The following is a 26,431-nucleotide window of genomic DNA, read 5'->3' as shown; positions in this document are numbered from 1 at the left end:
TCAAAATTTAGAAGAAATAACAATGAAAGCACCTGAATTAGATAAAGAAGACCAAGGGATCAGAGGGATTACTTTCTACATTATATACTTCTGTACCGTTTAATTATTTGCAGTGACTTTTATTACCCATGAAAACACAGACTGTCCCACTGCAGGTTTGGGAGTAGGAAGATATGGTCAAGTTTTATCAGCATGGAGCATACAAGTAAAATAAAATCAGATACTAAGAGCAAAGCCAGCCTGTAACTAGGCTGGCTAATCTTGCTTCCACCTCCTCCTGCGGAGGAGCGGGCACTCTGTGAGGCGCGATGGTCCCCTGAGCAAAGCACTCAGCAGGAAGCCAGGTGAGGGTCGGTGCAGGATGCTGAGTAGACACTACAAAACAAAGTCCTGGTCTCCTCCTCTCCTCCCTTGCTCCTGTTTTGGTGACCTCCGTTTTTCCACTTTTTACCTTTGTTCTGGGGGTGCTTTTTTGTGGCCTCATTTGAAATGATAGGCCACATCTTAGGATCTGAAAATGCCAAACTAGGAGCTGCTTTCGACCACTGTCCCCCAAGATATACTTCGTGGAACACTATTTTGGAAGATGTTAACAGAAACAGCAGGAAAAAAGCACTCTTAGGCAAATAAGGCTGGGAAATGCTGTATAACTGCATAACCTCCTCTGGGGGGGGGGCGCGGGAATCACAAAGTATATTATATTTGCATATTAAAGGCACTTCTGTAAAGAAAACAGTTTTATTTAATACCAAATGTCTCCCAAGTTTCATTTTCGCACAATGCACAGACACTCTGGGGACAATGTATGGTTAAAAAACAACATTCCACAAAACAACGTGCTGGATTCTGCTATCATCCTAAAGGAAAAGTAATCCACACGACACCAAGTCTCTAGAAGTCTCCAGGACTGGTTGGTACTCTCTCCCAGTGGATGAGGAAGCTGGTCTAATTTTCTTCTTCCAGTAGATTCTCTGATTTCAGCTGGGCCTTCCTAATTCTCTCCAAGTTCAGTTGTTGGTATTTTCTTTTAAAAAAGCCACACTAAAACAAAGGGAGGGAAGCCCAATTACAGGCCTAACCTAACCACCTGTTTTAGAAAACCATCTACCTGGTTGCTGCCAAAATAGCGCCCACGCTCCTCTGCTTCCTCTGAATCTCTCCCGATAATCCAATCCTTCAAGACCCGTCTTAAATACCGCCTTTCCACAAGCCTTTCCTGTGCTCAGTCCCCAGTCAGAAGTGGTTTCCCACCTTCCTCCGAACGCCCAGAGCACTTTAACCTTTTTAACTTAACTAATTCTGCAAAGTACTACAGTTTCAGCTGTACTGGGTTATATATCTAAGTAAAAGTACTCAGCCTACTGGGCTGAGGGTAGAAAGAGATCAAGTACAACCTCCTACACATCAAGAAACTCACAACCTAGTGAGAAGAGAAATAACTGGAATATAGTGTGGCGACTACCCCTTGGAAGGGTTTCTAGACGAGGACGCAAAGGAACAGCATAAAGCCCAGCTCAGGGGACTCAGGAATCTCTGGGCTGAGTTTTAAGGGAAGAGTGAGAGCAAGTCAAGAAGAAGAAAAGGGCTTATGGGTGTAGAGAGCCTAACTGAAAACACACAGACACGAACCTATCTAGTTCAGTGTGTTGAGAAAAAAGCAAGACTTAAGGGTGGAGAAAGTAGAGGCCAGAGTGGAAGGTCTTGAATAGCAGTGAAATAGTCTACACATCAAAACAGGGGAAGGAAAGGAAAGGAAAGGACTTAAATAGGGGAACGACAATCAGGTTCATTTTAGGAAAATATCTCTGTACTCCAATTCCTTAATTAGATCTTTATCCTTTTCAGACGGCAACTGTCTTACTCATTTGCCTCAACAGGCGAGTGGCTGAAGGACGAGGGCAAGGTGGCCACGAGGCCAGGGAAACCGCTCCAGGTCGGGGGCCGGCTGTGCTAAGGAGCACCGTACCGCACACCAGAACCTGTACGAACACGAGCAGAACCGACCTTGACTAGGGTGACTACAATCACGATCCAAACCAGAAGGCCACCAACACTGCTTTTAATAATGAGAGACAGAGAAGACGCCTCCTCATCTTTCAGGAAGATGACAGTGATCTGGAACAAAACAAAGAGATCATCCAATAAGTCAGGTAAGGCAAAGTGAGAAAAAAATGTCACGCTATTTTAAGGAGCAAAATGTGAGAACTTGGCAACATACAGTGTACTGATCAAAACTGATGACAGGGGGCTTCCCTGGTGGCGCAGTGGTTAAGAATCCGCCTGCCAATGCAGGGGACACGGGTTTGAGCCCTGGTCCAGGAAGATCCCACATGCCGCGGAGCAACTAAGCCCGTGCGCCACAACTACTGAGCCCACGTGTCACAACTACTGAAGCCCACACGCCTAGAGCCCGTGCTGCAACAAGAGAAGCCACCGCAATGAGAAGCCCATGCAATGCAACGAAGAGTAGCCTCCACTCGCCGCAACTAGAGAAAGCCCACATGCAGCAACGAAAACCCAATGCAGCCAAAAGTAAATTAAATAAATAAATAAATAAATAAAAATACCGATGGAATTTTTAAAAAAGTGCGCACACCAATAGATTTTAGTATATATATATTTTTAAAAACCTGATGACAGTAAAGCAAAAAGCTAAACATTTCCTGATGCAGCATCTAAAATTATCTGATGAGATTTGTGGTTTCCACTTCCACATGTAAGGGGCTTGGAAGTCACCACTCCATGCTAGCAAGTAAAAAGCTGAACTGAAAAATCAACAAGTTTTGGATCCCTAAGAGAGCGGAGGTCACAAGGCAAACTGCTGCCCCCAAGAGCGGAGGGAGAGACAGAGAGACTGACAGAGAGCAGAGGCTCACCAGCACCAGGGAAGGAAAACCTGAACTGCAGCTGATGGGCTGCTGTTGTCGGCGCAGTGCTGCCAACCCCGGGGCTTACAAACTCCAAGAAACCCAGCTGGGGGCTTGACCAGGTTCCCACAGTAAATGCTGGAGAAAAAACCCTTCATGCTTCCAGCAGAGGGAGGGGAAGAGGAACCATTTTGAAATGAGCCAGAGAACTCTCATCTTAACAAGGCCTGTCCTCAGGGGAAACTAGTTAACTAGCCCAACCTGCTGGGTAATATGAGAGCCTAAACGTCCTGGGGGAAGGGAAGTACCCGACTCAAGCCCACTCTAGCCATCCTGTCCCACCTAATGGGGTTGAAAAAGACTGAGAAACAGGGGTGAAGTTCGCAGTCCAGAGGCACAGGCTCATTAGAGACTGAGGCCTAATCACAGAACGAGAGCACACTGCCTCTCCCCAACACCTCACCACATTCAGGAAGGTCCGTCTACAGCCGTTCCTTTTACCTGGTACAGCGTGTCCAGCTACCAAGAGAAAATTACCAAGCATACCAAAAAGTAAAAAAACACACAACTTGAAGAGACAGAGCAAGCATCAGAACCAGACACGGCGAGAATGTTGAAATTACCGGACCAGGAATTTAAAACAACCATGATGAATATGCTAAGGGCTCTAATGGTTAGAGCAGTCAGCACACATGAACAAAGAAAAAGAGCAGACGGGCAATGTAAGTGGACAGATGGAAATCCTAAGAACCAAAAAGAAATGTTGGAGATGAAAACCCGCTGTAACAGGAAATGACGAACGCCTGTGATGCGCTCATTACTAGACTGGACACGGCTCAGGAAAGAACCTCTGAGCTAGAGAGATGGCAACAGAATCCTCGAAAAGCAAAGAAAACAAAAACTGAAAACAAAACCAAAGGAAAAAAAAAAGAGCACAGTAAAATTATCTGATGCCCAAAATACTTTACACAAACTATTTTGGTCTCTTATCTAGAAGAGTTAAGTTTGCCAGGAGACTGTGACCTTTTGTTTGCTCGCGCGCGCGCGCGTGCGTGTGTGTGTGTGTGTGTGTGTGTGTGTGTGTGTGGAGGTGGGGTGGGGGAGAGAGAGAGAGGGAGAGAGAGGGGAGAGAGGGAGAGAGGGAGAGAGGGAGAGAGGGAGAGAGGGAGAGAGGGAGAGGGAGGGGGAGAGAGGGAGAGGGAGAGAGGGAGAGAGGGAGAGAGGGAGAGGGAGGGGGAGAGGGGGAGAGAGGGAGAGAGGGAGAGAGGGAGAGAGGGAGAGAGGGAGAGAGGGAGAGAGGGAGAGAGGGAGAGAGGGAGAGAGGGAGAGAGGGAGAGAGGGAGAGGGAGAGAGGGAGAGGGAGAGAGTGAGCTTTAAAGAACACTGAAAGATGGAAAATCAAGATTCTACATCCAGGTATGCCCCAAGCTCAACCATCTTCAAAATGATTTCTAAGTCCCTTCCAACTCTGTTCTGACAACTCTTTTTGACCTTGCCTAATGAATGATAGGACATTTTCTGACATGAAATACATGAAAAAGATAAGGGTCTGCTCTTCACCAGACTAATGTCAGTGACACAGTAATAAATGCAAAATGGCATCCACGTGTACTATTGAAAAGCCCTTCCATTAGAAGCCAGCCCAACATTGCTGTCCAGAGGCTCTCTCCATCCCAGGGCTCAAGTGGAAAACCCAAGGGATGTGCTTCCCAAGTGAGACCCAGACATGGCCCTCCCAAGTCGAGCCCAGCACACAGACCATGGCCAGAAGGCCGCCAAGACATCTCTGCCTGCCCAAAACACTGAATTCCCTTCATCCAAGTGTTCAAGCACCAAGGTCAGGGATGCTTTGGAGAGAATTTCTGTACCGGATGGAAGGCTGGACAAATTTACCTTTGAGGCCTCTTCCAATTAGGTCATAAACACTTCCAAGGCTTGACCCTCCAGGCACTGTTTAACTCATACAAGCGGAACTTAAGTTCTGGGCCTTGGGAATAGCGAGGGAGCAACGCAACAGAGAAGAACAGGAAGCGAGCTGGTTTTTTCCTTCATGGAAGAGTAAAGTGGGGGGCAGCGGGGAGTATGGGGAGAAGACTTGAGAACCTGAGGTTTAAGAAAGTAATGAAAGGAAGTCCCAAGATGACAGGAATGTAACATGTCAGGTTTGAGTAGAAGTACTCCTACTTCTCAAAGCCTCTTCCCTTTTTCCTCTTCCAAAACCACAGGTGCCTAAAGTGCCTTAAAGGTGTCCTGGTAGAAGGGAAGGGAGAAGCAGGACACAGAATACCCCTGCTTGTAGCAAACACTCTTGGTGGCCCACCCAACAGCATTCTCTCCTTCCCTAGTTTGTTCAGAAGTCATGACAAAGTCATCCCGCTTTGCCAGTGACTGACACGAGATCTAGTTCTCACTAATACGTTATAAAGAGATTATCTGCTGGGAGTTTTTAGGAAAACTGTCTTCCTTGAAAGTGGAAGGCTGGAATTCCCTGGCAGTCCAATGGCTAGGACGCTGTGCTTCCACTGCAGTGGGCACAGGTTCAATCCCTGGTTGGAGAACTAAGATTCCATATGCCACACGCAGTACAGCCAAAAAAAAAGAAAGAAAGAAAAGGGAAGACAAATGAGGAAAAACTCCTTTTGCTACTGACCTCTTGGCTTCCTATTTTGTATACTGCCATGTGAAAATATATCGCTGGGAGAAGTGGAAAGTGGCAACTTTGTGGCAGCCACAAGGGAAGGCGTCCCCAGCACACGGAAGGTAGAGCACAAGATTCAAAGGAGCCAGGCCGTTGACACTGCTCTGCCTCCCTCACTGGATGAACAACAGAGGCCTTTATGGCACATTAGCGCTAGTGTCTTGCAGCTGAAATGTTAATACTTTGCTTGGGGTCCTGAATTTTAAAAGAGGAAAATCATCGTGGGGACTCTATGCTATAGAAATAAAAGCACCAGTAAGTAAAAGGGGGAAATTTACTCATAAATTATTTAAGAATGTGCATGTAAGAAACTGCTAACAGTAATTCCCTTTGGGAAGAGGGAATCGGGGTGTGGAAAGGGGGAAGTAAAGGAACCATTATTTTTTGTTTGGGATCTTTGTGTAAGGCTTGGATTTTCTTGCTTTTCTGTTGTAAAAAAACAAATCTGAGCAATGGGATAATGGGGCACTTCTTTTTCTTCCACATCATTTTCTGTATTAGAAATACTTAAAACTAAAAGGAGGGCTTCCCTGGTGGCGCAGTGGTTGAGAATCCGCCTGCTAATGCAGGGGACACGGGTTCGAGCCCTGGTCGGGGAGGATCCCACATGCCGCGGAGCAACTAGGCCCGTGCACCACAACTACTGAGCCTGCACGTCTGGAGCCTGTGCTCCGCAACAAGAGAGTCCGCGATAGTGAGAGGCCCGCGCACCGCGATGAAGAGTGGCCCCCGCTCGCTGCAACTAGAGAAAGCCCTCGCACAGAAACGAAGACCCAACACAGCAAAAATAAATAAATTAATTAATAAACTCCTACCCCCAACATCTTCTTTAAAAAAAATAAAAATAAATAAAAGGAAATGTTTTTCCCGACATGTTTGGAGAACTGCCCCTTTCCCGTCCTCCAGGGAGGAAATCAGAGGACCTAATGTTTAGCGATCCAGCCTCCCCCTCTTGACATTCCCTCCGATACTGAATCATGCCTAACGACAGAGCTCACAGATGGACCATCTCTGACATCGGCAGCACATCTAGGTGAGTGTCAACAAGAATGACAACTCAGGGTGGCACACACAGTATTCGGCCCACAGATCACAAAGGTCAGTCTGACTTGCAGTCGTACTTCTGCAAAACGAATCCAAGGGTTCTAATACTTAGTCTAAGACTTATAAAAAAATTATGCATTCCTGAGTATTGTAACTGTGGAACATTGTAACTAAACACTGATACCACACACTAAGAAGAGAGTTGTTATATATCCCCTCCCCAAAAGTTTCTCACCTAAGAAATTTTTAAAAAAACGAACATTTTCAAATCAAAGTATATATAGCTATTGATTCCAGCCTAGTTATTTCAACTGAGACTTCCTCTGCTTAGGCCTCTTATTCAGTTGCCTCATTTCAGAGACAGAAAAACTGAGGCAGAAGCTAAGTAACTCAAGGTCATGGAGGCAGTTGCTGGCACAGTCAAGATCAGAGGTGATAAGACTAAAACAGGAAGAGGGCAACAGCCAAGTGCCTGTACGGGGGCACTAAGGCCAGGCACAGTTTTCCCAGGACATCACCCAGAAAACGAGAAGACAGCCAGGGATTACCTTAGTTCTATGGTTCTCTGCATTGAGCCCCTCATATAGAGATTTGTTGAAAGATATTTCACCAAGGATGTGCAGCTCAGTCACGTCTCTTCGTAACTATAAGATGGAGAAGAAAAAAAAACAAAACACATTTTAGACATGGACTTAGTTTTGTTTTTTTTAGTTAACTTTTAAAAAAACTTTTATTGGAGTATAGTTGATTTAAAACAGACTTACTATTCTTGGACAGCACTCTTCATCTGTCCCTTTAAACGTGTTCCTTCTCCAGTATTCCTCAGCAACCACAAAATTACCCAAGCAAGAAACCTGCAGTTATACCTCAACTGCTTTTCCCTTATTCTTTACTTCATGCCACACCCTCATCGACCTACGCACACGCCCCAAGTCAGCTGTTGATGATTCTTTATTTTAGCCTCTCTTGCACCTGTCCCTTTTTCTCCATCCTCATTGCCACTTCTTCAGCTCAGATCTCATCACTCTCACCTGGATCATCACAAGACGTTAAACTAGACTTTAAACTAGTCCCTACTTTTGAATGAGTCATCAGGGAATGCCTGAGAGGTAACATGTGAGTTAAATATAAGAAGAAACCACATACATGAAGATCTATGAGAAAAGCAGTGTCATGCAGAAGGAACAGCAAGTACAAAGATCCTGTGGCCAGAACAATATTGGCAAACTGGAGTATAAGAAGCAGGGAAGAGGCGAGTACTAGGAAATTAAGTTGAAGAAGCAAGCAGAGAACAGATCATAGGGTGCCTTGCACACCACTGAAAAAGACAAATTTTAATCTAAGTGTATTCAAACTTTTTTTTAAAAGCAGGTAAGTAGCACAGTGTTTTCTTCTAAAACATAGCTGTTATATGAAGAACGTTTGTAGAGGGCATGGCAAAAGCAGAGGCAAGAAGAGCAGAGAGAAGGATACTGCAATAAACCCAGTAAGAGGGGTGGCCTGAACTACAACAGTTACCAGCAGAGATGGAGAGAAGTGAATGGATTTAGAATATATTGGCGGGGGGGCGGGTAGAATCACAGAGCTTGCTGCTGGAACATATATGGCGATGTAAGAAAAGGAGTCGCAAGTAATTCCTAGAATTCCCAGTACGTAACCCGAATAAGTTACCCTAGTTAGTAACCCTGAGTAAGTGGATAAGCAACAGGTTGGGATAGGAGGTGGATCAAGAGACCTGTTTTGGACATATTTGTAGATGCTATTATCCTTCTTAGGGTAACAGCAGGACAATCAAATCTCAAGTACCTGTTCTGACTGACTCAAGGAGACTTCTGCAGCCACGGTTACATTTTCTTTATCCGAGGTGACGTTACAGCTCACTGAATGCCATTCCTCCACATGCTGGAAGAAGGTGTGTGTTAGTTGGCACAATTCCTCTTCGGGTGGAAAAGCCGGGAATTTTAACACTTGGCACAACAGAGCACCTCAAGGTCCCGGAACAGAGGGTGAGAGCAGTTTCTGCGCTCACTTGGCTCGAGCAAAGTCTTAACCCTGGCAAACGTGACCCAGTGTACAGGCTAACGGGCGCCTGGGGACCGCCCTGCCTGTGCTTTCAGGGGAAACCTCGGAAAAGTAGAATCCTTGCGTCTCACGTCACCCGCTTCAGGCCCTCTCCCTCCCAGGCGTCCCGCCCCGGCCTCTCGGACGACTGCGCTCACCTGAACCAGTTCGCTCCCACAAACGCGCTCCGGACTCTGGGTGCACACAGTGTGAGCCTGAAACAAGACCCATTCCCGCGACCCGATGAGAAAGCCAAACCGCCATACTTATCCGCCCTCTCCCACTTCCCGCGAGACCCATCGTGCTTTGCGGGAGCACTAGGACCCGGCGGGCAGCCGAGCCGGTGGGCGGGTCTGCGTCTCTAAGAAGTCTCGCGGTGTTTGCATTTGAACTGCCTGGCGGGTATCGGCGATGGCGGCGTCACTCCGGCGACCTGGGAGTCGGCTCTTCCGAACATATGGGGTAGCTGGCGGGGGGAGGCCGCGGCGGCGTCCGGGCCAGGCAGCGGTGCAGTGGTTCCCGCCGCAAGACCAGAAGCGTTTCTTCAGCAGCAGTAGCAGCGACGCCAGCGGCGGCGGCCCCTCGCAGTCTGTCGTCTCCGACGATCCTGACGACCCCGACTTCCCCGGCAGCCCGGTGGGTCAGCGGCGGAGGCGCGCTGGCGGCCGACTCTCCAAGGACCAGCCGAGTATGATCGCGACCCCGAGACGCCTGAAGCTGCGAGCGCGGTGCCCGCAGAAGTGCAGCACCCCCTGCGGCCCGCTCGGACCACCGCCCTTCCCCAACGACCACCCGGGCCTCCTGAGCCCGGACCTCAGTGTGTGCGGCCAGCCCAGGGACGGCGGCGAGCTGGGCACCAGTGCCTCCCTGTTGAGTTCTCCGGCCTCTCCCGACCCCGGGTCCCCTGCGCCAGGAGACAGCATCTGTGCCGACCCCTCCGCCTTTCTGGATGCAGCCTCTGAAACTCCAAGCGGCTTCCACCTCCCAGAAGCCTCCCTGGACCAGGAACCTCTCCCCTGTTCCCAGGAGGCAGAGACAGCAGGAGACAGGCTCATCAGATTGGCCCACCAAGCCCGTTCCAGCCTCAGGTCAGCTCTCTGTAGCTTTTTGGACTCAGGAAATCCTGAGGATTCTGAGCTTGGGCCAGATGGGAAGAATATGCGGGAGTCCTGCTGTGACAGGGAACTGGTGGGGAGGAGGCTGGAGAGCCCAGGTTTATACAGCACGGGTAAGAAGAGGGCCACGGACCAGGACTCCGGTCGAGAGGCTGGGTCTCAGGAGGCTGTCCAGATAGAATATGGGGAGGCCCGTGGGTGCAAGGGCGGTATGGCACCTGGGAAAAGCAACAGGCCTGAGAGAACTGGGCCAAGCCGGAAAAGGAGGCATCAAGAGACAGCAGAAACCTCCCTCCACCATCACCACCAGTTTAAAAAAGGCCAAAAGATGGAAAAAGATTCATTCGTCACCCAGGACCTGACTCGGTTACAGAATGCCTGCTCTTGGACCAAAGCCAGGGCCTCCTTCAGCTTCCACAAGAAGAAGATGGTGACCGCCGTGTCAAAAGTGTGCAGTGTCTACACCACTGCCAGCTCTCTCTCTGAGTCCCTCATATCAGAATATTCAAACCTTCCTGTCACAAACAGAACAAACAGTGCCCTGTACCCTTGGCACTTCTCCTCCATGTATTTGCTCACCCCCTTAAAGACACTACCTGCCACAGACAAAAAGGCATCCGATGCAGAAAAGGTTTATGGGGAGTGCAGTCAGGAGGGTCCTATCCCCTTCAGCGACTGCCTTTCCTCAGAAAAACTGGAATGCTGCGAGAAGATTGGGGAAGGGGTGTTTGGTGAAGTGTTTCAAACAGTTGCTAACCACACACCTGTAGCCCTAAAAATCATTGCTATTGAAGGACAGAAGTTAGTCAATGGAGCTCATCAGAAAACTTTTGAGGAAATCCTGCCAGAGATCATCATCTCCAAAGAGTTGAGCCTCTTGTCTGATGAGGTATGCAACCGTACAGAAGGCTTCATTGGGCTGAACTCGGTACACTGTGTTCAAGGATCTTACCCTCCGTTGCTCCTCCAGGCCTGGGATCGCTATAACTCAACCAAAGGTTCTGCAAATGACCGGCCTGACTTTTTTGAGGAAGACCAGCTCTTCATCGTGCTGGAATTTGAGTTTGGAGGGATCGACTTAGAGCAAATGAGAACGAAGCTGTCCTCCATCGCCACTGCAAAGAGCATTCTGCACCAGATCACTGCGTCCCTTGCAGTGGCAGAGGCATCGCTGAACTTTGAGCACCGAGACTTGCACTGGGGGAACGTGCTCTTAAAGAAAACCAGCCTCAAAGAGCTCCACTACACCCTCAATGGGAAGACGAGCTCCATCCCCACCCGAGGGCTACAGGTCAACATCATCGACTACACCCTGTCACGCTTGGAGCGGGACGGGATCGTGGTTTTCTGTGACATTTCCATGGACCAAGACCTGTTTACAGGAGAAGGTGACTACCAGTTTGAGATCTACAGGCTGATGAGGAAGGAAAACAACAACTGCTGGGACGAGTATCACCCCTATAACAACGTGCTCTGGCTACACTACCTCACAGATAAGATCCTGAAACAAGTGACCTTCAAGTCCAAGGGTAACACCCCTGCCTTGAAGCAAATGAGGAGAAACATCAAGCATTTCCATGAGACTATGCTGAACTTCAGCTCCGCCACAGACCTGCTCTGCCAGCACAGTCTGTTTAAGTAAGCTGGGGTGGCTGACCGCCCCCAAAGGAGAGGGCACAGGTCTGGAAGGCCCTGATGCCATTTTTAACCTCTGTCCCCACAGCACGGTGCGATTCCTGTTCTTACGGGTTTCCAATCAGGTTTTCAAAGGAGAATTTTGTTTCCAAGTGGAAACTGAAATGTTTGTTGAAATGTTTAAACTTAACAAGTATTCTTTAAAAATAAACTATACATGAGAACAAGTGTTTACAACTGAAAAGCCCTCTTTCTGTCAGCAGACTCCATTTTGTAAATTCTTTTCCACATTTTCCTTTTTGAGCCTTGACACTTTGTGTAGCCTGAGCAGGAAAAAAAAAGGAAAGCCCAAGGCCTCCGCTGTCACACCGATCAGAGCCTGTTGCTGTAGGTGTCATGAGGCTGGCTTTGACGGGTGAGGAGCCAGCTGAGAGCAGAGAGGCCATAGCAGGGCAGAGTCCTAGGCAGACAGACTGGAAGGCAAGCGGGAAGGAAGATGGTAGGCAGTTTATAGGGAGAAGCGCAAGAAATGCCACATGTTTATCAAGCTCGTTTGCCAGTCACAAAGAGAAGCAGAATTTATCGATGATTTTCAAATGGAAAATAAATTTCTCCATGGCTATTCAAAACGTTTGAACTTTGCTTATTTTTTCATCCAGGGAAGAAAAACGGGAATGTTGCTTTAAGGGCTGAGTGGTTAAATTTCCTTGTGAACATGACTCTGGTCATTTACTCCTAAAATGTGTTCCCAGGTTAACTAATCTTTTTCTGCTCCTTTTCTAGAGTTCTAGTTTTTATACCTTTGAGAATCCACAGTCACTCTGGAAAGAGATGTGATGGTGATACAGAACCGCCTCTATGTACCTGAGTCTTGGTCAGGTTCTTCACTCTTATGACCTGGAAACCTTGTAATTTAACTGGAACACAAATGTGCAGCTGGAACTCGGCTCCAAAGAGGTTCTCCCCATGTATCTGCAAAATAAATCAGAGCGGGAAGTCACGGCTGGTGTTGCTTTGCCACCTGTGGCTTTGCAATGACAAGCACAGCACTTACGTTGAAGAGGAACTCTTTGTGGTGGGAAAGCCCCTGGCTTGTGTTGATGTACGTCACTGACGGTCTGCATTTGAGAGGACATGGGTTAGGCCTCAAGGCCCCTTTCTCATTTTAAAAAACCTCAGTGCTACCAATTAGATACACTAGGACAGAGGGCACCTGATCCTTAATAGGGATCAAAGCTGAATATCAAAATGTAAGGTGGTGGTAGGGCAGCTGGGATCAGGTTAGAATATTCGAATTCTGTATATTTGGGCTGGTTCTGTATCTAATTATAATGCCTTAGAGTGGCCTTACTTTTTTCCTTCCTTTCTTCCCAATCCCATAGCCTCTCTCTTCCCTCCTTAGCATCACATCAGTTCCCTTTTGTATCAAGACCAGTTGGCACTGCTTCTCCTTTGATTATGACCATGGGGTTTCTAGGACCCAGCCGTTAGTGCCCTTAGACGTCATTGGGCACCTGGGTTCTAAGCAGCCTCCTCTCAGGGAAGGACAATGCCCACATCTACCCTGACCACAAGTTCCACCCACAAGAGAAAATGCCTGAAGCTGTCCCACAGGTGTGGGCCCCTTGGAAGTACTTACTTGGAAAGAACTGCAATGAAGCCATGTTTGAAATGAAGGCTGTGGGTCTTACTGACCAAAGACCTTCTTTCATTGGAACTAGGAAATAAGAATGTCAGTTTACAGTACACCTGCTTTGTACACATGGCTTCTTACCTTGGCTTCCTGGGATCACTGGGGGTCAGACAGAAAAGACTTGGGAGATAAGCAATTAGAGTGCAGAAGACGCTCTAGAAGACCATACTTAGAGAAACTGATTTTAAAAGGGTTTCTCAACCTTGATAATATTGACATTTGGGGCCAGATGAGTCTTTGTGAGAGGCTGTTCTGCATATTGTAGGAAGTTTAGCAACATTCCAGGCCTCTACCCACTAGATGCCAGTAGCACCCGCCCCAAGTGGTGCCCGTCCAAAGTGTCTTCAGGCGTTGTCCCTGGGGGCAGAATCACCCCTATTTGAGAATTTTCCCAACACCGTACCCAACTCTACCCCAAACATAGAGGTTTTTCAGAAGACAGAGCTTCTCTGAAGTTAAATGAACCAGAATTAGAGCTCCAGTCCAAAGCTCAATCTTCCAGACCATACCATAGTTTTACTTTGTCAGTAAAAGAACATTTTAAATATCTTCGATAACAAAAAGGGAAAGCCAAGTCACAGCAGGGACATACGTGCCTTCTCAGGGCTCACTGAGGTTCCCCTTCCCGGGCAGTGAGGGAGCCAGAGCTATTACGCACACACATGGGAGGGAGGCCTCTTGCAGGGCTACAGGCTGGGCCTGCTGTGACACAGGCACTGCTTACTTGGTGATTGTTATGGCGATGTCGGCTGTCCTGTTTGGAAAGGCGCTCTCCTCCAGCTGCCAAACTAATGAAAAGTTTGCCTGTTTAAACAAACAAAAAAGGTCACTCGATTCCCCTTTATACCACTCACAACTCAAACTGCTTCCTACTAACTAAACAGACCTGGGAAACATAATTCATACTCCTCATGTTTTTGTAGCACAGCATGCTTCAAGGTCCGTTATTCCACGTTAAGCCTCACAATGTCAAGACGGAGTAAGTGGGGCAGACAGGATTATTCCCCTTTACAGCCGAGGAAGCTGCTTCAGAGATTTCCCACAGCACAGAGATCATCAGGAGCAGATCAGGGACTCACCACTTTGGGTCTGATGCTCCTTCCGTACTGCCCCCAGCTTCACCCTGCCGTACTGGGGCGCGTCAACCATTTATCTGTGGCCGTATCCCTCACCCCCACCACTCCCTACTTTCAGAGCACGCGTGGCCGCTGTGAGCACTCTAAGAGAAGTGTGGAGACTGCAACTGAGATTCTAATGAGACTGGGAAGTAGAAGACACCAATCCCAGGGTAGTGAGAAGAGTCAGCCAATCAAAACAGACTCACAGATGACCTCTTGAGTATGGGGTGACCGATCTTGCAGTTCATGACCAGGACAGAAGCAGCTGGCTTAGGGTCATCGCACTGAATGTTTGGAGAAGGAGGCTGTTAACATAAAAGACGTTGTTTTCGTTTTGTTTTCTTTTTGACATTGATTTTAAAAGGCAAAAAATAAGGAGCAGTTTCCTCACACCAATTCAACATGCCGGACGCCCTGCCAGGAGCCAGGGACACAAATAAATCAGACTTTGTCCTTGTCTCCCTCACAAGCTGGGCAGAAGGGCTCAATGCTAGATGGTTGAGGAATTTAAATACAAGGCCTAAGGAGTGGTCCTGTGAGAGCAGTACAGAGAAAAGCAGTAGAGAAAGATGAGGTCCAACCAGGAGGATTCAAAGTCTTCATGGGGAAGGAGACATTTGAACTGGGCCTTGGACCAATGCAGATTTCATGTACTGAACCGGGCTGGAAGGCCAGCATGAGCCCAAGCACTGCCATGCAGGCTTTTTCAGCCATGGTTCCTCATCCAGACCACTGAATACAGAAAATGACATGAGTGACTACTATTTTCTTAATTCTCCCAAGGATGTTGCATCTAGTTCCATTCTAGATGCTTAGGAGATCATGGCATTCTTCTCATGTAATGGATGCTGTCTTAGCCCAAATAGCCTCAGACCACTAGGGACACACTAGTAGTATGACAAAGCCAGGTTTATTGACTCATTACAATGAGGAAAACTGCACTGTGGTGTATCTCACCAAACAAAGGAAAAGAGAGTTATTAAAGGATTCTGGCGAAAGGCGGAGTTCGGGGGAAATGTAAACAAAGCAGTGTTTTGATAGGCTCAAAACAAAGCAGGGCTGTGTGTAAAAGGGCCACTCAGCATCAGGTCTGGACTGCAAAGTGGACTCAGGGACCCATTTCCTTGGAAACTATTAAGGTGAATGTGAAAAGTTATGTCCAGAAACATTGTATCTGAAGCTCCAAGCCTCAGATGGAAAATGAGAATGCTCCTCTTCGTCAAAGTGGCTTAGACTCTCCAGGCAAGAGTAAGATGGTTTCATAATTACAGATAAAACCTCGAACAGCAAAGTTTCTGACTGCCTATGATTTTAGGGAACAAAATTTCTCAGTGTTACAATACTTGACAGTTGCAGGGTGTCCTTGGGAGAAATACTGTTTCCTAGTGTCTTGCAGCTGGCTTTGAGTCTGTGCTCCCAGGCTGATGAAAGGCCGAGCAGACTCTTACTTTCCATTCCAAGCTACTTTATTAGAGATTATTTCTCTCTCAGAACTCTATTTAAGAAAGGCTGCAAGGGGACCTCCCTGGTGGTGCAGTGGTTAAGAATCCGCCTGCCAATCAATGCAGGGGACACGGGTTTGAGCCCTGGTCCAGGAAGATCCCACATGCCGCGGAGCTACTAATCCCGTGCGCCACAACTACTGAGCCTGCGCTCTAGAGCCCGCGGCCCACAACGACTGAGCCCGCGAGCCACAACGACTGAAGCCCGCGCGCCTAGAGCCCGCCCTCCGCAACAAGAGAAGCCGCCGCAATGAGAAGCCCACGCACTGCGTGAAGAGTAGCCCCCGCTCGCCGCAACTAGAGAAAGTCCGCGCGCAGCAACCAAGACCCAATGCAGCCAAAAATGAATAAATAAAATAAATAAATTTTTTTTTTTTAAAAAAAGAAAGGCTGCCAGCAAAAGGAGTGATTAGGCAGCAAAATAGCACCACTGAAGAGTTTTAAAGCAGAGAATGACATGATTGGATCCATGGCATACAGTTGGATTAGAGGGGGGGGGTCCATCTAGTTAATAATCATTTACCGGATGGACCAGGGTGAGGCTGGAGGCAGAGTCAGGAGGTTGACGTAACAAAGCCAGTATGCCAGAAGGGAAAGCCACGGGCAGTGTGGCTCCCAAGCTGCTGTCACAGTTACCTTCTGTATCCTCTTAAACTGCAAGTTTCTGGGGTAGTTCAGAGCCATGCTTGTCATGTAGGAATCTTCCCCAGAGTTAGTTAGGCGAATGTCCACGCTCAGCTCCTTCGTGAGACCCACCACCAATTCCTGCCTGCACAGCGTAGGCAAATAGATAACTGTTACCGCTTTATTTAATCTGGACAAACCTCAGTGCAATAAATACAACAGCACCTTTTAAACTAACTTCTTAGATAAATTGCTTAAAGGATACATTGAGCCTAGATTTTCTTCCCCTCAACATAAACAAACACCTGGACTGCCAGAGCTCAGCTGCCGTGTGACATGACCGTTCATGTTATGTTTACCACGTGTCAAGGGCTGTGTTAAATGCTTCACACGCTCGGCTAATCCTCGTAATAACCCTATGAAATAGTACGGTCGCTCTCTGTTCTATAGAGAAGGGAACAGAAGCCAAGGGAGGCTAACTAACTTGCCTGAGGTCCAGCAGCCTCCAAAGGGAGTCGGGAGAATTGGATCTAAACCCTCTTTCTACCACCAACGCGCTGTGACCCCAGGCGACGTACTTCGTGACACAAATTCATCCATCTCACGCACATTTACAGAAGACTTTCTCTGTGCCAGACACCCTGCTTGACACGGGGGACAGATGCTGCCCCTGCCCCTGTCTTGGCCTCAGCCTTGCCACCCACAAAATCATCCTGGCCCTTCCAATTTAAAGGCTGTGGGTTAAAACATGAACCTGTTCAGCCTGGAGAAGACTTGGGGACATGTAAGTGCTTCTTTCCATCCACTGAGGCACCATGGGGCCCCTCAGTAATTGAGACCTACAGGGAAACATATTAACAACAGAGAAAACTTTCTAACCTCCAAAAGGTTCAAAGATGGAATGTGCAGCTCTGGAGAGTAATGTGACCTGTGTCTTGTTGTGTTGTTTTTGTTTTTATCACAGCCGAGAAAAGGATAGATTGGAGGGCTAGAGGGGGCAGAGGCAGAGCCTGTGTGGGGACCCATCTGGGAGATGATACAGGCCTGAAATCGGACAGTAGTAGTGCGGATGGGGAGGGGGTAGAAACCAGAGGTGATAAGGCCGTGCTTGCAAGCAGCACAAAAGAGAGAGAGGAGTCGAGGATGCCTCCTGAGCTTCCAGCTTGGATGACCCAGTGGGGCTAGTCATGAGGGAGAGAACACGGGGGCCAGACCAGAGGGCGGAAGTTGATCAGGTAGATGGGTTCAGTCCAGGGCATGACGAGAGGTGCCCAGAGGATAGGAAGGCAGAGATGTTGAAATGTCAGTAAGGTATCCTGTTCCAGAGCCCAGGAGAGAGATCTGAGAGTCATTGGAATATTTACCAGGGGTTCTCAACCAGAGGGCCGGGGCAGTTTCAGAGGGCCCCCAATGCAAACACCAATGTATGCAAGTGTGATCTTCTAGGGAGAAAGCTCTGTAGTCTCCCTTAGGAGATCCATGTCCACAAAAAAGGTCAAAGCCACTGAGACATTTGGATGCTAAGGATTAGGTTCAATACTTTTCAAAAAAGAGGAGACTGCTGGCTGTGAACACTAGGGGGTGATGTAGGGCCAGCTGTTTCACTGCCTACTTCACAAGGACGTGGCTGGGAGGGCTTTCTTGGCTGTAATTAATTCCCTGTTAGAAACAACTGCGTCTCCTTGTCAGGCTGGCTTCCAAAGCACTCAAAAGCCTTGAATTGGATCCTTAGTGACTGAGAGGGGCAGCGCTAAGCCATCCACATCTGAAACACAAGTCCTGCAAACGTCTATGAGAAGGCTTACCAGGACTCAGAGAACAGTGCTCTTCCCCAGAGATGCCAACGCCAGCCAACTGGCCATCAGTGCCACGTTACACACACAGCACTAGGAGTCAGGGAAGGCATTTTAAGACCACCACATGTCCAAAACCAAACTCAGGATCTCTTCCTCCCCACCCTGCCTTCCAAAAGCTCCCCTAATTCAGTTCTTGACATCACCAGCGTTCTAGAATGCAGCGTGGTCCGGCAGAGCTTTGGCAGTAATGAAAATGACCTATTCTGTGCTGTCCAATACCACTAGCCATACGCGGATACTGAGCACATGAAATGGGCCTAGTGCAACTAAGGAACTAAAATTTAATGTTAATTAATTTCAATTTAAAAAACCAAGTGTGACCAGAGCCTATTGTATTGGACAGCACAGTTCTATAGATGCTCAGGCTGAAGCGTTGAAAGACTTCTTAGACCCCTCTCTTTCTCTCACTCCCCCCATCCAATCTGTCATCCAATCCTGTGGGCTCTAACTTCAAACTATAACCACCTTCATGGCTACCACCCTGGCCTAAGTCACATCACTTCTCACCCGAGTTACTACCATAGCTCCTCACTATTGCCCCGCCTCCGCCTTTGCTCTCAACACAGCAGCCAGAATGATCCCGTTAAAGTGCACGGTCATGTCATCCCTCTGACTTCTCAGCTCGCGGTAAAAGTCCTCATGGAGATGCAGCCACGTATGACCTTTCCTCCCCTCACGTGGCCTCTCCCTCCCTCATCTACTGCAACCATGCTGGTGTCCTGGCTCTCCCTCCCATCTCCAGGGCATTTGCGGGTGCTCTCCCTTCAGACGCCTGCAGAGTTCATTCCTCCACGTCCTCTTGCAGGCACCCAAATGTCACCTTCTCCGTGAACATTCTCCTGACCACTCTATTTAAAACTGCCACCCCACTTCCCCCCGGCATTCCCTCCCACCTTCCCTGCCTTCTCTCTCTTCATAGTCTTGATACATCTCATCAACACAAAGTTGACTTATTTATCATCTTCTCCCCCTAAAAGCACCAGGAGGGCCGGGATTTTTGTGTGTTGTTTACTGATGTATCTCTAGCACCTAGAGTGCTGGGCACAGAGGAGATGCTCCATAAATATGCAATGAATTAAGTAATTTGGCTAAGAGGTGAGCCAGGGAAGAGGTTACCTCTAACTGAGGTGGGCCTAGGAGTGAGAGACACTGAGTTAACGAAAATAGCGTTGTCCGGGATGTCCAGAGACCTGGGTGCAAGTCCACCCAGTGATCGAGTGACCCCACACAGGCCCTCAACTACTGAGTCTGCTGCCTAATCTATAAAATAGGAATACAAATTTCTGTCTTGCCTCCCTCATTGGGTGGGTGGGGAAGCAAGAGATAGTAAGTGCAGAAGCCCTTTGTGGGCCTTTGTGGGGAAGGGGAGGAAGTGAGCGATCTGTCCTGATGAGGGGTTTGCCCAGGCAAGCCTTCAGGAGGAAGTTAACTGCAGAAACCGTGACGACTGGATTCAACTCACTGAGAGAGGGTGGTGGCCAGCTGTAGCTCGGCGACACAAAACAGCTTATTCTTGCAGGCCTTCTCGTAGGGCAGCTGTAACCAGACAGAGAGGGGCAGGATCAGCCCAGGGACCCCGCCATGCCCGCCTTGCTTCGTGATCTTCTCCTTAGGACATTCCTGTCCCTCCTGCTGACTCTAAGTGAAGGCTGACAGGCTGGGGCTCTGTGTCCACATGGCCGTGAGAGCTGTGACTGTGACATTGCTTGGCTTGTCAGGGATGGGGATGTGCTTGGTCCTACAACACAGGTACCATGAGTCAGGCCACTGGCCAAGGTCAAAAATGGGGTGACCTTTGTGAAACCGTGGGAATGCCTGTCACTTTCATCTTATGCTAATTACGCAGCAACACTCACAACTCATTATTCTGAACATTTCGGGGAGGAAAACCCAGGTGAAGAAAAGCTTCCTCAGTCCTCTTAAGTAGAGCAGCAACAGCAGGGGACAAAAGGGGGTACATAACCAAATATTGTCAAGGTCCAGTCCCGTGAGGTCCTCCACCCCCATGGCTAGTCTCCTCTGTAGGTTAAATATTCCTCCTTGCAATCTTGCCTACACCAAACAAATTCAGAAAGTCGTACTGGGTCCAAAAGGCCCAGTCAAGGTTGAAAAGCTCCAGCTCAGGCTGAAAAATCGACTTTTCTAAAGGAGCTGGTCTATTTTTTATTCTGAAGGAACCACAGCCAGCTCTCTAACTGGGGAATCTCTGCATTTATCTTCCCAGCAGCCAGTGACCATCGCAGCAGCTTTATTAAACCGCGGCCAAGGACTGTTTCCATGACCTGGAGCTGGAGTGGGAGCCCAGAGCTAGAAAGAAAACCTTCTGCTTCCCAGAGAAGGGAGATGCAATTCGCAGAAGTCAGAGCTTGGAGCTCTATCTGACTGGGTCAACAACTGGGGGCAGGTTTTTTTACTTTTTTTTTTTTTTTTTTTTTTTTTGCGGTACGCGGGCCTCTCACTGTTCTTGCCTCTCCTGTTGTGGAGCACAGGCTCTGGACACACACAGGATCAGTGGCCATGGCTCACGGGCCTAACCGCTCCATGGCATGTGGGATCTTCCCAGACCAGGGCACGAACCTGTGTCCCCTGCATCGGCAGGCGGACTCTCAACCACTGAGCCACCAGAGAAGCCCTACTTTTGTTTTTAATACAGCCAAGCAGCCTGCTCTCTTTCAGCAGGATTACAACACCCTAAGCTCCCAGCTGGAACTCATTCTCTGGAAACATCTATGTGCCTAACCTAACACCAAATCATTTCTCCTCATCCATTTTATCAGTGGGATAATTTTTTTAAAACCTCTTTGTCAAACCATCAAACTAATAATTGATTAAGGTAAGAATCCTGAATGGATGTTAAACAGGATATATGCATAATCTCAAAGCATCTCCCCATAAGGTACTTATTAATTACAAAGGGAAGTAGCACCAGGAATGGGACAAATTCACATGATGTGCCTCAGATACGATGCACTTAGAGGGATGAGACTTCACTTCTGGGATATTCCTGCCCAAAATGCATAACCTGAATCTAACCATGAGGAAACATCAGACAAAGTCAGGTTGAGGAACATTCTACAGTATAACTGGCCTGTACCCTTCAAGAATGTTAAAGAGAAAGAAAGATTGAGAAATTATTCGAGATTAAAGGAGACTAAACAAAAGTAATGAATTATCCTGATCCAGAAAAAATTATTTTTTCTTTTGCTAAAAAAGGACATTAATAGGACAACTGGTGATATTTGAATAAAGTCTGTAGATTATAGTATTTCATCATTGTAAATTTCCTGATTTTGATCATTGTACTGTGGTTATGTGAGAGAGTGTCCTTGTTTTTCTAGGAAATACATACTGAAGTATTGGGAGTAAAGACGCATCAGATCTGTAACTAACTCTCAAATGGTTCCAGAAATATAAATTTCTGAGACTACATATGTATATATGTAAGATATATATGAGATTTTATATATATTTAGAGAGAGACAGAGAATAAAGCAAATGTGATAAAAGGTTAAAATGTTAACATTTGGGGAATCTGGCTAAAGGATGGGAATTCTTTGGACAATTCTAACTTTTTAGTAAGCAAAATATTTCAAACTAAAGTTTTCTTAAAACAGAATATGTATAATTAGTGATAATCTGCTTATTGACAAATCTTTATTATATTAGTTCTCCCAGTCTTTTCTGAACCATCTAAGTGTCAATGCCAAATTTAAAAAAATTATTTAGAAAATTAATATACTATTATAAATTTAAAATAAATTTGCCTAAAAAATTAAAATGAGAATCTTTGCTCATGGGAACCTGATTCTCCCTCTTCCTGGGCAGATGAGCAACAGGAACAGTCACCCTGATTACGTTGTTCTCTTATTTCTATTTACCATTCGTGATTGATGCATTGGGTGTTAACCAAAACTGGAGCTACAGGCTTATATAACTGAATTAACATAGAGCATTCTTGTGCAAATACTGGACAGTTGTGAGTGTCCTATGATTACCTAGAAATATACTTCTGCTACCTGAAGCTTTTCTGTGCCAGCGTGAACTACTTTTGGCTTATTTTTATTTTTGCAGGTTCAATGTATTCCAGCCAACTGTAATTATTACTTTTCAATGCTCATGTTATCACTTCTTTGATCCTGCTGATTTTTCTGTACCCCATAAGACTGTCTAAATGCATACTGACAGAATACTCCAGGCGGCCAGGGCCTGAGTGGGAACAAAATCTCCTTATATATCCTAGAATCAAAAAATTATACCGTTTTTTTTCCCTCTCTGATTTCCTGTAGTTATGAGAAAAGTGTTTTGTGACACTATCCATCTCCTAGGGTATAGGTCTGGTGGGCCATTCAGCCTGAAGGCCTGGGCAGGACCTGGGCAGGCAGGTATGCCAAAGGGCATCCTCTCTGCAGCGCGGGGCAGGCGAGCTCCAGTCCAGCCCCCACACAGGACCCTCACCACACCGTTATCAGAGACTCTTGCCAAGGTGGGCAATGTATTCCTATGCTTCATTAAATATGTCGCAGGCACTTTTTGTGAACATAAAAGAACGAGCCTTGGGGGTGGTTTGGAGACGTGTATTACCCACCAGTGAGGTCCTGGGCAAATTAACACCATCTCAGGAACTCTATATCCCCATTTGTACAGTGAGGGGCCTAAATGCTGTCTGAAGACCCTCCCAACTTTAACATTCTTTGAAGATAGGGGAGCAGGTACTTTTAGGGGGATGGCTCCCAGGAGAGTCTGGTCCTAGTTGAGTCACCTGGAAGATGGCAGAGGGCTCAGCATAGAAGTCCAGGATAGGCTGGGGATGGTCCCTCCGGCCCTTGGGGGTCTGGAGTTGGTAGCTGACCTTGACACTGATGTTGGAGAAGCAGTCCTCCTGACAGAGCTGCAGAGTCACCAAGGAATGCAGGGTTGGAGGTGGATGTGGGGGAGAAGATGACAAGGAGAATACTTTTAACTTTGATGTAGTCACAATAAGAAATAAACAATGAAAGTGGTAAACCAGGATTCCTAAGCCTCTTCCAAATAAGCCAGGCTGCCAAGAGCACTGGGAAAATCTCCCTTGATCTGCCATGGCCTCAGGCATCATAACTTCTTATGGTTACTTCCCCAATCACAAAGGGATTCTGGCCATTAGGAGTTAAAAACTGGCCTGGGCTTTATTCAGAGTACAAAGGGGAACCACGAAAGGGAAGAGTCATGGTCACATCTGTGTTTACAAAGACCTTTCTCCAGCAACACGGAGGATATACCAGAGAAATAAAAACTGAAGACCAGGAGATGGTCTGAGATGCTGTTTGCCATTCTCTTTGTTTATTGAGCCTTTTTGCCAGGTGGGAGCTTTGAACACCTGAGACTAGGTGAGCATGATTCCCAGGTGGAAAAGGTAGTTATGCTTGTATTTAAGGAAGCCATAGATTTGCTAGAAACTCGTTCTTAATCCATTTAACAATCAACAGACATGGGAACAGATGTGTAGTCAAAAGCATAATTTACGAGTTTATTGGAATAAATGATCCTTTTAGGTCCACAACTCTGGGTCCTGTCAGGCTCTGGGTCCTGACAAATACATTTTTCATGTCTCTAGGCACATCTGTCTGGAGTAAACTTTTGTAAATCACAACTTTTGTCTTTCTACTTTTTCTCGTTCAGGTTGTCTGATGCTGACTCACGCAAGGGGGCCCTCTGCCCCACTTTTATTATCAGGTGAGGGAGGGAGCCCTGTTATTCCCAACTTATTACCAAGAAAAATATCAGCAATTAGAGAATCTCCCTTTTTGTCCAGTTTCTAGGAAGCTCAGAGATCTACTTAGTGTTCGATTTTGGTAGGTTTCTTTTTTTTTCTGGCCACTCTGCACAGCATGCGGGATCTTAGTTCCCGACCAGGGATCGAACCCAAGCCCCCTGCAGTGGAAGCGCGGAGTCTGAACCACTGGACCGCCAGGGAAGTCCCTCGGTAGGTTTCTTTAATTTGGATTTCTGGTACCATAACTCCCACCTCCCATGCCATCACGCGGTTCTTTTTTTTTGGCCGCACCGTGCCGCTTGTGGGATCTTAGTTCCCTGACCAGGGATTGAACCCAGGCCCTCAGCAGGGAAAGCACGGAGTCCTAACCGCTGGACCGCCAGGGAATTCCCCCATCATCTGGTTCTTACCCTGTTATGATTATTTCAGTTGCCTCATTTGTGTGTATGGCTGGGTCCGTGTGCTTCGTTGCATGCACGTCAGTGCTTTTCTCAACAAGACAGAGACCCCTCTAGACTTTTTTGGAAACTCCTCCACTTACCTGTCCCTCTGCGGGAACCAGCAGGAAGGGCTCACAGAGACGGGGGCCCGTGCCCCACTCCCTAAGGGAGCTCTGACACAGCCTCTCATCTGAACACTGCAGCCTTTTCCTCTGCTTCACCACATCCACGTCCAAAGTGAAGTTCAGAGAGGTCTCTCTGAGGCCTGGGAATGAAGACCAGGTCTTCCTGATGAGACTGGGATGGGCAAAGCCCCAGACAGAGGGCCCTCCCATGAGTCCCTCCTGAGTGGTGCCCCCACGAAGGCACTTCCCCAAGTTTCTTCTTCATTTCAAAGGTACTTTCCTCATGTCTTCTGGCACCCAGCTAGGGTCCCTCAGCACACCAGCCCCAAACCTGGAGCAGCATATCCCAGGGGCTGAGTCAGTCTTCCCTAGGGGAAGAGGCGCTCAGGGAGGGGGCTGGGAGTGAGGGGGTAAACGAGGAGGAGCAAAAAGTCAAGGAATGGAGAGAGAAACCACAGAGTAAAAGCTGAGGACAGCAGAGCTGGAAGCACCTTGTAGACGACCTGGGCCAGCTCCCTTACTGCGGAGAAAAGAAACCAGGGCCCAGAGAGTGAAAGACGCCCTCCCAGTGTCACACAGCCACCCAGCAGCTGCCATTCGGGCTGTGTGGCCTGAACCTTTCAGCCTATACAGCTGGAACTGATAGGCCTGCCCTTTCCTAATTAACAGATTTGATCATGGACTCTTGCAGTAAAGCCAGTCCACCTGGGAGAGCACATTCTGACCTGCAGGAAGACATCTCCAGGATTGTTACTGAGAGATTAAGCCCTGGGGACGGTTGATGGGGGATTGTTCTGGCGGGGATCTCTTGGGTTGGCAGTGAGTACCTGGGCTGTGAAAGCCATGCCTTCTGGAAGTTCTCCCAACCAGTGCCAACTAAGGGGATGGGAAGGGAGGCCAGGCCTCCGGCAGGTTATCCAATCCCCCTGGGCCAGGGAGACACGGTGAGCAGGGAAGGGAGAAGATGTAAATCAGGGAGAAAGAGGACAGGCACTTCTCGGGAGCCCTACACACACGCACAGGCGTGGGCACAGTAGGTGGAGATGGAGAAGTGCCAGCCTTTTTCTGAGTCTTCTTTCAGAAACTCAACCCTTCAACCCAAGGAAGGGATCCAGTGCCCCTTTTCCCAACAGGGTCAGAGAGACCCCTTCAGAGTGTGGACCTGACAGCAGATCACCCTTTTCTGGGGCGGTTCCCATTAAATGGAACCTAAGGTCAAAGGAGCTAAAGTCTAATAGAGGGATTTCACAACCCCCCGCCCCCGACCCAGCCCTCTTTTCCTGCCCCCCCACTGAAGCCAACAGGGACTGACCACAGCACTGGACGGGTCAGCTAGGCTGCCTGTTACCTGACTCAGCAGCTGGGGACACATAGCTGCTTTCAAAACACAAATTCACATTCACGCTGCTGTAGAAGCCAATGGGCAGTGCCTTGGGGGTGAAGGTCATGGACAGCTTCAGACGAACCACAGGTCTTGAGCTAAACAAGACAGCAAAGAGGACCATGAGAAGGGACCACAGGACTTCTGGATCAGTGCCTGGGCTCTTTCCTTCATTCAGTGAATATATATTGAACACCTCTCTTATGCCAAGTGCTATTCTGAGTCTTCAGGATACTATAGGGAAAGAGATAAGCCCTGCTCTAGTGGGAAAACAGACAACAAGCAAATAATCAAGAAGAAACAGGAAAATCCTATGTACAGGAAATGCTATGATAAAAATAAAATAGGATTGGGACTTCCCTGTCAGTCCAGTGGTTAAGACTCCGTGCTTCCATTGCAGGGGGCCTGGGTTCGATCCCTGGTCAGGGAACTGAGATCCTGCATTCCACGCAGTGTGGCCGAAAAATAACTAACTAACTAAATAAATAAATAAAATAGACTGGGGGCCACTTAGCTGGTGGTC

The 26,431-nt window shown here is 47.8% G+C and overlaps 2 protein-coding genes across 2 annotated transcripts in view; one reads left to right on the top strand and one right to left on the bottom strand.

Moving 5' to 3' along the window:
• Nucleotides 1-723: 723 nt before the first annotated feature.
• Nucleotides 724-26,431, bottom strand: part of ITGAE (integrin subunit alpha E) — a 45,894-nt gene continuing 20,186 nt past the window's right edge. Inside the window, exons 17-31 of the mRNA XM_067021497.1 lie at nt 25,876-26,006; nt 24,504-24,667; nt 22,973-23,101; nt 19,676-19,749; nt 16,370-16,502; nt 14,438-14,536; nt 13,838-13,917; nt 13,060-13,137; nt 12,475-12,538; nt 12,285-12,392; nt 8,829-8,885; nt 8,416-8,511; nt 7,158-7,253; nt 2,005-2,115; nt 724-1,041 (exon numbers count right to left, since the gene is read on the bottom strand). Coding sequence (XP_066877598.1) covers nt 946-1,041; nt 2,005-2,115; nt 7,158-7,253; nt 8,416-8,511; nt 8,829-8,885; nt 12,285-12,392; nt 12,475-12,538; nt 13,060-13,137; nt 13,838-13,917; nt 14,438-14,536; nt 16,370-16,502; nt 19,676-19,749; nt 22,973-23,101; nt 24,504-24,667; nt 25,876-26,006 — 1,516 coding nt within the window. The 3' untranslated portion in view covers nt 724-945. The remainder of the gene's footprint in view (nt 1,042-2,004; nt 2,116-7,157; nt 7,254-8,415; nt 8,512-8,828; nt 8,886-12,284; nt 12,393-12,474; nt 12,539-13,059; nt 13,138-13,837; nt 13,918-14,437; nt 14,537-16,369; nt 16,503-19,675; nt 19,750-22,972; nt 23,102-24,503; nt 24,668-25,875; nt 26,007-26,431) is intronic.
• Nucleotides 9,082-11,434, top strand: HASPIN (histone H3 associated protein kinase). The gene has a single exon (XM_059046712.2). The coding sequence runs from the start codon at nt 9,082-9,084 to the stop codon at nt 11,425-11,427; it is 2,346 nt and encodes a 781-aa protein (XP_058902695.1). The 3' UTR covers nt 11,428-11,434.

The sequence above is a fragment of the Kogia breviceps genome, chromosome 19, assembly GCF_026419965.1.
Source record: "Kogia breviceps isolate mKogBre1 chromosome 19, mKogBre1 haplotype 1, whole genome shotgun sequence".
Taxonomy (NCBI): domain Eukaryota; kingdom Metazoa; phylum Chordata; class Mammalia; order Artiodactyla; family Physeteridae; genus Kogia; species Kogia breviceps.
The sequence above is the reverse complement of the archived record's forward strand: the minus strand, read 5'-3'. Positions and strand labels throughout refer to the sequence as shown.